General features: G+C 39.4%; 1 protein-coding gene across 1 annotated transcript in view; it reads left to right on the forward strand.

Moving 5' to 3' along the window:
* Window positions 1-10,000, forward strand: part of LOC148891528 (phosphatidylinositol 4,5-bisphosphate 3-kinase catalytic subunit alpha isoform) — a 16,873-nt gene that overhangs the window by 5,420 nt on the left and 1,453 nt on the right. The window contains exons 9-21 of the mRNA XM_089007705.1: window positions 1-25; window positions 848-972; window positions 1,069-1,150; window positions 1,339-1,503; window positions 1,723-1,826; window positions 3,232-3,403; window positions 4,218-4,324; window positions 5,971-6,092; window positions 6,178-6,256; window positions 7,150-7,320; window positions 7,397-7,514; window positions 7,585-7,736; window positions 8,977-10,000. The exon at window positions 1-25 is cut by the window's left edge and continues 110 nt beyond it; the exon at window positions 8,977-10,000 is cut by the window's right edge and continues 1,453 nt beyond it. Coding sequence (XP_088863831.1) covers window positions 1-25; window positions 848-972; window positions 1,069-1,150; window positions 1,339-1,503; window positions 1,723-1,826; window positions 3,232-3,403; window positions 4,218-4,324; window positions 5,971-6,092; window positions 6,178-6,256; window positions 7,150-7,320; window positions 7,397-7,514; window positions 7,585-7,736; window positions 8,977-9,247 — 1,693 coding nt within the window. The 3' untranslated portion in view covers window positions 9,248-10,000. The remainder of the gene's footprint in view (window positions 26-847; window positions 973-1,068; window positions 1,151-1,338; window positions 1,504-1,722; window positions 1,827-3,231; window positions 3,404-4,217; window positions 4,325-5,970; window positions 6,093-6,177; window positions 6,257-7,149; window positions 7,321-7,396; window positions 7,515-7,584; window positions 7,737-8,976) is intronic.

Genomic DNA, 10,000 nt, shown 5'->3' on the forward strand with positions numbered 1-10,000 from the left:
CTTTAATCACTGCCCCACGGGTTTGGTAACGTAGCACACTTTTTATATTCACAATACAATACATATCGATTTATATAGTGCTTTATATTTGCACCATATCACACATGAGAGTGAAAAATTTCCATCAAAAATAAAATACAGTGGAGCCTCAGCTTGGTTTCTGCGACCAATCTTTTCAGATATTCAGACTACAGGGAAATAATATAAAAATGATGTAAATAGTATTATTAAATCATTCCCAAATGTATATTGAAAAGCATGACATGGAGCGCCATTCCCAAATTTGTTTGGATTTTGGTTTTTCTTGCCAATAAAGCGCTGGTCAGACCTCCGGCAATGTTTTTCCCTCCCACGAGGGGGCATCATATGCCTTTTGTACAGCCGCCCTATTTCAATATAACTCCAGACCCAGTTAACTTTGGAATTGGGTCTTTTTTTCTGATGAAAGAAGAAAGTCTAAAGTTTTTTGCGTTGAATATTTATGTAGTCCTAAAACTTAATGTTCTGTGGGTCCAGCAATTTGAGTGAAAATGACAAAAACCCTGGCACTAGATTGGACACATTTTTGCAAATCGTCTGGCAGTGAATGAAAATCGGAACCAATAAAAAGTTTCTAAACACCATAAATTAGCAAACAGTTGATTTCTGTGCCGCGATATTCCAGCAAATGAGTGACAGACCCGCACCAGTAGTCAGATGACTTTGGTCTGGGCCGTTTTCAGCTATGCGGAAACTATTCAGATGTGGAATAGTTTGAAAAATAAGCATACGCAAAACTGAGGTTCCACTGTAGTTTATCGTTTGAGTGCTTTTAACGCGCTCAAGTTCATTTTCAATGCCTCAACAGAGTAACCGAGTGGCCCGAGACAACCTCTTCACGGACATTGACAACGAGCAGCTTCGCCAAGTTTGTAACCGGGATCCTTTGTCTGAGATTACTGAGCAGGAGAAAGACTTTTTATGGAGGCATAGGTAACGTCAGTGACCGCATTGTTCCAAATGAATTTGACAGCGCACTGCAAAATCGCTTTGTTGAGTTTCTCAATGGCGTTCTAAAATGTCTCACAGACATTATTGTGTCAACATGCCCGACATCCTTCCCAAGATCCTCCTTGCTGTGAAATGGAACTCCAGAGATGAGGTTGCACAAGTAAGATTCGTTCCCTCCCCTGTCGCTGACTTGTATTCATTTCAGGACATTGTTTGCGCCAACAAACGTCAAGCGGGCTTATTTGAGTTCCAGATGAAACTCAGCAGATTTTTTACATTGACAAAGAGAGTGGATTGTTGATTTGTTTCAAACCGCTCAGCGTAATTGTACCCTCTTTTTGCCGCCAGATGTATTGCCTTCTCAAGGATTGGCCTGCGATCAAGCCGGAACAAGCCATGGAGTTGCTGGATTGCAACTTTCCCGATCCTATGATACGAGATTTTGCCGTTAAGTGCCTTGAGAAATATTTAACGGATGACAAACTGTCACAGTACCTCATTCAATTGGTTCAGGTGAGTTATAAAAAAATAATAAAATAAGGTACTACGCTTTCCAATATTGACATGTTTTCATCATTTTCACACATCATAAGTCAATCAACCCTTCAAAATAAAAGTCTACTCTATTTTAATAAAACACTTGTTTTGTTTTACATCATTCAGATGCATGACGTGCCCGTAATATTAATAACTTCCTCGTATATCTCAACATTTCCCCCTCTGTGAGAACAGGTTCTAAAGTATGAGCAGTACCTCGATAATCCACTCGGCCGTTTCTTGTTGAAGAAGGCATTAACCAATCAGAGGATAGGACATTTCTTCTTCTGGCATTTGAAGTAAGTTTAATTTGGCGTTTATAAAAAGCAATGACTTGATTGGTTTACAGACGCTCCCCAACTTAGGAACGAGATATGTCCCGAAGGGTCGTTCGTAAGGTGAATTAGTTCGTAAGTTGCTTCAGCGCTATATTTTGTATGCAATGTATATTTAAGGTTTATATAACAATGTTTAAAGGACAACCGACACCATTTTTTGTTTCCTAACTGACATCAGTAAAACGTTTTATAGCATCTAAAATACCCAAAACACGCAGGTTGATATTTTTAGTCAAATGAATAACACTAATAAAAATGAGTTAGTGTCCCAAAACTACTTCAAAATGACCTCAGAAAGTTTCAGTTTCAGAAGGTCCCGCCCCCTTGTTCGTGACGTGACGCCAAGACGTCTTGCCTTGCTCGAGAATCAAAACAATGGCTTCAGATTGCTTTCTTGCTACTCATCCAGTTCTGAATATGATTCAAATAGTTCTGAAGAGGAATGCATAAATGTTTGCAATCGATTAAAGCAGTCATTAAAGCATGTCATTTTGAGGCATCTGGACTCCAACATAGCATCCCAGAAAATGCACAAGATGGCGCCCAAGCTCCGTTGGAAATGGGCTGATTTGTCTGCTGGAAATTTGTGTCAGCTAGTATCAAATAGTAGTCTTGGTGCAACACACAACGATTCACCATCGTGTTATTTATTTATGTGTTTTCCTTCTAATTTCGCCATCAACACGGATCAACACGAAGTTTTCAGACCAAACAAAGTACCCAAAATGCATTGTGTGTCGCTTTCTCGGTCAGTGACGATACCTACCGTGACGTCACGGAAGGTATCGTCACCAACTGAAAAATAAGACTTCCTGAATATTCAGCGCGAGTCTTAAAACGTTGTATATAGCTATATGCGGTGGAATCTTTGTAAAATACGCTCAGTAGAAGTCATTTGAAGTGATTTTACAAATTATGGACACAACTTGTCTGGAGCCGTCGGTTGTCCTTTAAGGCTGGTATAAGTAACCTGTATTGGTTGTACTGAAAAACATTAAATAAAATATATGCTCTATAAAGATACGTGGACAACTGGAGCAAATACTACATATATTACGACAAAAATGTTCATAAGTTCCGTTTTTCATAACTTGAATGTTCATAAGTAGGGGAGCGTCTGTATTCGGAATTGATTGAACGGGGGAAAAAAAGAAAACAAATATGGAATCAACAAACAGAAAGAGCAAATCCATTTTTAATCCTCTGTCAGCAGCCATTGTCGAACATTGTGATTTCTAAAGGTGTTTGGAGTTTCATCACGATCCAGTCCAACTCAGACAAATAGATTTGAAATATGTCTCATAGTGGAAATACTTGACAAATGTAAAGATACAAGACCATGTTTTTTCTCCCCCTTTAACTTCAGATCAGAAATGCACAATAAGACGGTTAGCCAGAGGTTTGGACTCCTCCTGGAGTCGTACTGCCGGGCCTGCGGCATGTACCTGAAGCACCTGAGCCGGCAGGTGGAGGCCATGGAGAAACTCATCAATCTCACGGACCTCCTCAAACAAGAGAAAAAGGATGAGGCACAGAAGGTAATCTGACTGCCGACAGCTGCTCGGCCAAATTGCCCAGTTTAATCTCGGCAACATCTGGCCTCGGGGCTACGGGGGTCGTTAGTTTGCTTTATAGCTTTCTAACACATTTTGAGATGGTCGGCGTTCCTCGTGTTATTTCGTCCTGGTTTATTATTAAACGTTTCGCAAAGACAGCAGTAAAAATCACTTTTTTTAATTAGTGGATCATGTAACGGATGGATAAATGGTTCTGAGCCACTTTGCTTGTTGTCTGAGTTAGCTAGCGTGAATATACAATACACAAGTTAGCCAAAGGTATTAAATAAAAACATGTATTTAGAAAGTATCCATCCGTGAGGCCATGTGATATTGGACCTTTTGCACAACATGTATTACTTGAAGGGAAAAGCCGAAAGGAAAAGTTTAGATATGGAAAAAGTTTGAACATACACATTTCATTGGGGGTGCACCTTGCACTCCGGAGCGCCTAATACTGTACACTGGAAAATATGGTACATTATATGTGTCAAAGTCAGCTTTATTGTCAAATACGCTAATATGCATGCCATACAGCACAGATGAAATTACTGTCCACCCGGACCCAGCATGCAAGGCATTTATAATGACTTTAATAAACACGAAAACGCCAATTTGGGGGAACATATCTCTTTATTTGTTTGAATAGATGATATGGTATGGAGGTGTTAACGTCATTGTGAAGGTTTAGTCATTTCGCCCAAGCGAAGCAAGCAAATGGGCTTCTGTTTACCGCTCTGGCTGGACTGGTTCCACACCTGGTGAGTTATTGATTCACCCGATTCTCTCGTTTCAGGTTCAAATGAAGTTTCTGGTGGAGCAAATGAGAAGGCCAGACTACATGGATGCACTGCAGAGCTTCACCTCACCCCTCAACCCAGCACATCAGCTGGGAAACCTCCGGTATGTCAGAATCCTTATGTTGTGCATGTTTAATTAATATCGTGATCCGCGCATTTAATTAATATGGTGATCCGCACATTCCAGCCTTCTGCAGCCTTAGGGCAGATATTTTTTTTATTATTCATTATTATTTGTGTTTATTTATTTGTTATTTCTTTATGTGTTTATTTGTTTAGCTGTACGTGTATTTATCTATTACTATTATTTTAATGTTTTTGTTTTATCTATGTATTTATGGAATTTTATTAGTTTATTTATGTATTTAAACATTTATTTATTTATCTGTGCATTTATTTGTATTTTTTATTTGTTTATACATCTATGTATTTAATTGTTAATTTGTTTATTTATTTAGCTATTACATTATTATATTTATTTATTTGTTTTATCTGTGTATTTATTGTCGGAGTTCTATTAGTGTCATGATCTGGTTGGCGACCAACGGGTAGCACTGTTAGCCCTGCCTGCAGCCTCGCAGGTGCTGGTCATTCCCAATCAGTGACACTCAAAAGGACTCCCGACACGACCATTCGTTGTCTGGTCATTGTATGCTTTGAATGCAATTGTATGCATTGTATATGCATTGTATGCTGTGCATATGCATTGTATGCTGTGCATGTGTTTGTTTCACCTTAGCTGACTTTTACTCTTGGTTTTCTTTTGATACTTTGTATTTTTTCTGTTCAGATGATTTTGATGTTTTAGATTATGTTCCTGCTGACTTTATTTTAATACAATTTGTCAAACACAACCCTGTGCTCCCTCCTGCCTGCTTTTTGGGATCCACAACCGCCATCACCACCTTGCAAACCGTGACAATTAGTTTACGTATTTGGTTATTAGTGTTATTTTTGAATTTATACATTTATCCATTTCTATTTTTTATTTGTTTATACATTTATTTATTATTTCGTTATTTAGTTACTTATTTGATTTGTGAATTTGTTTGTGTTCATTTATCTATATATGTATTTATTCTTACGTTAGTATTTTTATTTATTGGTTGTATCTATGTATTTATGGAGTTTTATTCATTTATTTATTTGGTTAATAGTTGTATTTATACATTTATTTATTTATCTATTTATTTGTATTCATTTTTTATTTGTTTATACTTTTATTTTTTTTATTATTTTTATTTATTTGTTTATTCATTTATTATTTGTTTGTTATTTATTATTATTTGTATTTGGTCTTAGCATGCAAATGTAGAAAATGTGTAATATTGTTTAAAAAGTCAGTCTGTATTTTAAATGGGGGGATGTTGGGGGCTGAGACGGCTCAGGTTGGTTCATATTATTCACACGTGTGCTACAATACTGTATTTTATTTTATTTTTTAAATACAGTAAAGTCTCGTTATATCGATATTCTCGGGAGTCGGAAAAAATATCGATATAACCGGACTATCGATATATCCGATCCTGCGGCATGTAAATTTTCTCCTTGCGTTCATAGAAATAGTATCGTAATAAGCAGTACTATCGATATAACCGATATCGATATAACGAGACTTTACTGTACATGTTATGCTTCTACCTGTAGTTGTAAATGACATGTCTCTGAAGGGCACAGCTATCTTAAAAAAATACACATTTTCATTCTGCCCCCTCCTCCCGAGTCATTTTGTGCTGCTTTCTGTTCCAGTCTGGAAGAATGTCGGATGATGTCATCTGCCAAGCGACCTCTGTGGCTTAATTGGGAAAACCCAGATATGATGTCAGAGCTCCTTTTTCAAAACAATGAAATCATCTTCAAAAACGGAGACGGTAAGTTTTTGACATCATCCCCCCCTAGAACTTAAAATGCATCGTCTGTATTTTCCTCTTTTCCCCTCTTCCTGTGCCTCCGTAGACCTGAGACAGGACATGCTGACGCTGCAAATCATTAGGATAATGGAGAACATCTGGCAAAACCAAGGCCTTGATCTCAGGTAGGTGCCTCACTTCGCCGTGACAGCGAGGATGCGGGTGCTCATTAATAAGCGCAGGATAACTTTTATGTTCTCTGATCCTTTAATGCTGAATAACCTCAAAACGTTCCAGTCATCTTAGGTCAGCTGCTTTGACATTGGTTTCCCGGTAAATTGACACATCAGAGGTATAGCGGGAAAGCCTCTTCTTAGTCGCCCGCCTCTTCCACGCCGACCTTGTTGAAAAGGGACATCCAATGCCGGTGGATGGATGTGCTAATTTGTTTGCTCGGCCAGCACACCGGCTAGGCTCGCTTTCAAAAATGAAACGCAGGGGGGCGTGGACCGGTTTTCACCGCACGGCCATTTCAAAAGAATTAGCCATGCCACGTCACTTGATATTTGAAAAATCAGAAGCTCCAGGTTTCACAAGTGTTGTACATATGTTCACCTAATTTCTTGCTTTGCTAATGCTTCGTTTTGCTTTTCAAAAAAGAAACGAATTTATGACTTTATTACTGTACTAACCTACAACTTTTTTTTGTTGCTAGAGATAAACCATATTCACGCAAAGGTGTCAAGATAATGCAAAAATCCATCACAAGCGGCCCGAAGCTAACCTGGGGCGGCGTCACTGATTTAGCATTTAGCATGTTTTGCTAGCACTTTGCCCCAATGTGAAGATAAGTAGATTTTTAAAAGAAATAATAAAACAATCATTATTTAGATTTCTTGTGCAAGCTATATCTGGCGAACACCCAGTGTGAGAACTAAGCTAGCCCAGAAAAAGATGGAAAGCGAAGCCATCTTAGATCACTCCTTCCAAACTGGCTTACTCAGCTCTTGGGAACCACCGCATATCCTTTTTCAATTTGCGTGCAATTTTACAAACCAAAAACTTTCTGTCTTTCAAGGATGCTCCCTTACGGTTGTCTGTCCATCGGCGACTGCGTTGGCTTGATCGAGGTGGTGAGGAATTCCCACACCATCATGCAGATCCAATGCAAAGGAGGCCTAAAGGGGGCGCTGCAGTTCAACAGTCACACGCTGCACCAGTGGCTCAAGGATAAAAACAAGGGCGAGATGTGAGTGGCACATTAGGACACGACACCCAATTTTTGATGCCCGTTCTGGTGATTGATTATTGATTATTATTTTTAGGTATGACCAAGCTGTAGATTTGTTCACGCGGTCATGCGCAGGCTATTGTGTCGCCACATTTATCCTGGGCATAGGAGATAGACACAATAGCAACATCATGGTTAAAGATGATGGACAGGTAAAAATTCAATATGACATCATTCTCATCGTCCGATTACACTTTTCACGAGTTTATTGATCCGCCGTAGCTGTTCCACATCGATTTTGGCCATTTCCTGGACCACAAAAAGAAGAAGTTTGGATACAAGCGAGAGCGTGTGCCCTTTGTTCTGACGCAAGACTTTTTGATCGTCATCAGCAAAGGAACCCAAGAGTGCACCAAAACAAGAGAGTTTGAAAGGTAGGGTCCGTGTTCACTTTCAATTCGGATTTATTTTTTTTTTTTTACTTGCCATTTATTTGAAAAAAGTTGCTAAATAAGCCACATGTATTTAACACACTTCAACAAACTTTTTCCCAAAAATTTACTCAAAGCAAGAAGCAAAATAAGCTTCTGTATTTAAACACCAAATTATTCAACCAAGCCCTTCATTTTTGAATAACTAAAATCAGCTAGCTGAATGCTAATGCTAGTGTACAAGCCTACTGGAACCTCCAAAAGGATTATAAGGAAGGAACACAAGAACTTTAAGACACTGCTCTTATGTGTCAGAGAGATTCTGCCCTGACAACTGAGCCGAACTTTTATCTGTTTTATCTGTTAGCTATCAGTTGGCTATCTAGTTTTCTATTTGAGTTATTCTGGGATGAGTGAACGCTGGCGCGTGTGGCTGCCGCTGCTCACCCACAGAAAAAAAAATCTTCTGACTGTAAAGCGACCTTGAGTGTTTTGAAAGGCGCTTATAAACTAAATGTATTATTATGATTATGAATAATGTTTCAACCTCTTTAGCACCACTCCCGGTTGCAGTAAAGTCTGCTAGCTTAATGCTAATGATAGCATCCACAGTTTCAACCTCAAACCAAACATCCAACAAAAACAATTAAATGTCTGTTTAAAACAACCCAAATTTACGCTCCATTAGCTTATTGCTAACATATAATGAGAAACACCATATACGGGCTCACGAATATCTTTGTGGCAGTGCTTGAATCCTTCAGGCAATGGATATTTTTGGGCACCGGTTTATATACAGTAAAGTCTCGTTATATCGATATTCTCGGGAGTCGGAAAAAATATCGATATATCCGATCCTGCGGCATGTAAATTTTCTCCTTGCGTTCATAGAAATAGTATCGTAATAAGCAGTACTATCGATATAACGAGACTTTACTGTAATATCCATGATGAATCCAGGCATATATTTTTTATCCTCTTTGAAGACATTTATTACCCTATAGTTGATGTCTGCGCACCAAAATGAGCAGCACGATCTGTGTTGAATTGAAGCAAAAAGTCTTCAATTCTTTACATTGTATTATGCGCTCAGCTGCCAGAGAAGATTTTTGGCATTTCAACGAGAGAAGATGATTTGATGTACAAAGATGAAACTGTCCCGGGAAGAAACCGAACTTCGGTCCTTGTGACGATGTTGGTCACAAAGGCTGACGAGGTTTTGGGTTTCCTTTACGCCCACCAGATTTCAAGAGATGTGCTACAAGGCCTACCTGGCAATCCGGCAGCACGCCAACCTCTTCATCAACCTGTTCTCCATGATGCTGGGCTCAGGGATGCCTGAGTTACAATCATTCGACGATATAGCTTACATCCGGAAAACCTTGGCTCTGGATAAAACGGAACAGGAGGCCTTGGACTATTTCATGAAACAAATGAATGACGCTCACCATGGCGGATGGACTACAAAAATGGACTGGATCTTCCACACCATCCGTCAGCACGCCATGAACTGAAACGGCGAGCAAAACAATCGAGCGAACACAGACGTTGACCGGGACGAGCTGCGCACTGAGGATGAAACTTACCGCAGCAGCCGTGAATTACCACACCAAGACCTGGTTTCCTTTGCCAGCATGTGACTCTGAACCATTACCTGCCAGCGCAGTATGAACGTGGGTGCGAAGAAGAGCCTTTATCAGGGACACCAAATGTTTTCATTTAATTTGTGGCTGCACTATATGAACTTCTGAAGGCACAGTGGAGTTGTATTTCATCACTTCCTTCCCTGTAGGAATGAAAAAAGTCTTCAGGAGAGCTAATGAGATACCCTTTTTTTTCAGGTGGGGGGGGGGGGGGGGGGGGTCATACTTTGCCATTGCATTACGAGGAACATCACTATGAAGTTGTATATTGAAAAACTATATATAATAAGAATCCCAGACAACTAACTACCAGGTGGGGTCATATTACATCATTTCCACTACCTAATTTAACGCAAAGACCCATTAAGAAAGTGGGAATGATATTTGTTCATATGGAGGAAGAAAAAAAAGGACACCAACAAGACGATCCTGATGACTCATCACAATCCCCGAAAAAAGGATGGAACAAACGGAAGAGCCGTTGGAGCATATATTCAATTTGCTACGGTCTTTGTCCTCCCAAGTAGTACGATTCAAGACACAACTCACTCACCGCTAATATTTTTTTTCCCCAACTACACACTAAGCGGGACTCCTTGAGCACACTACAGATTACTCATTACA

Source organism: Hippocampus bargibanti, linkage group LG11 (assembly GCF_051943395.1).
Source record: "Hippocampus bargibanti isolate YZ-2025 linkage group LG11, ASM5194339v1, whole genome shotgun sequence".
Lineage (NCBI taxonomy): Eukaryota > Metazoa > Chordata > Actinopteri > Syngnathiformes > Syngnathidae > Hippocampus > Hippocampus bargibanti.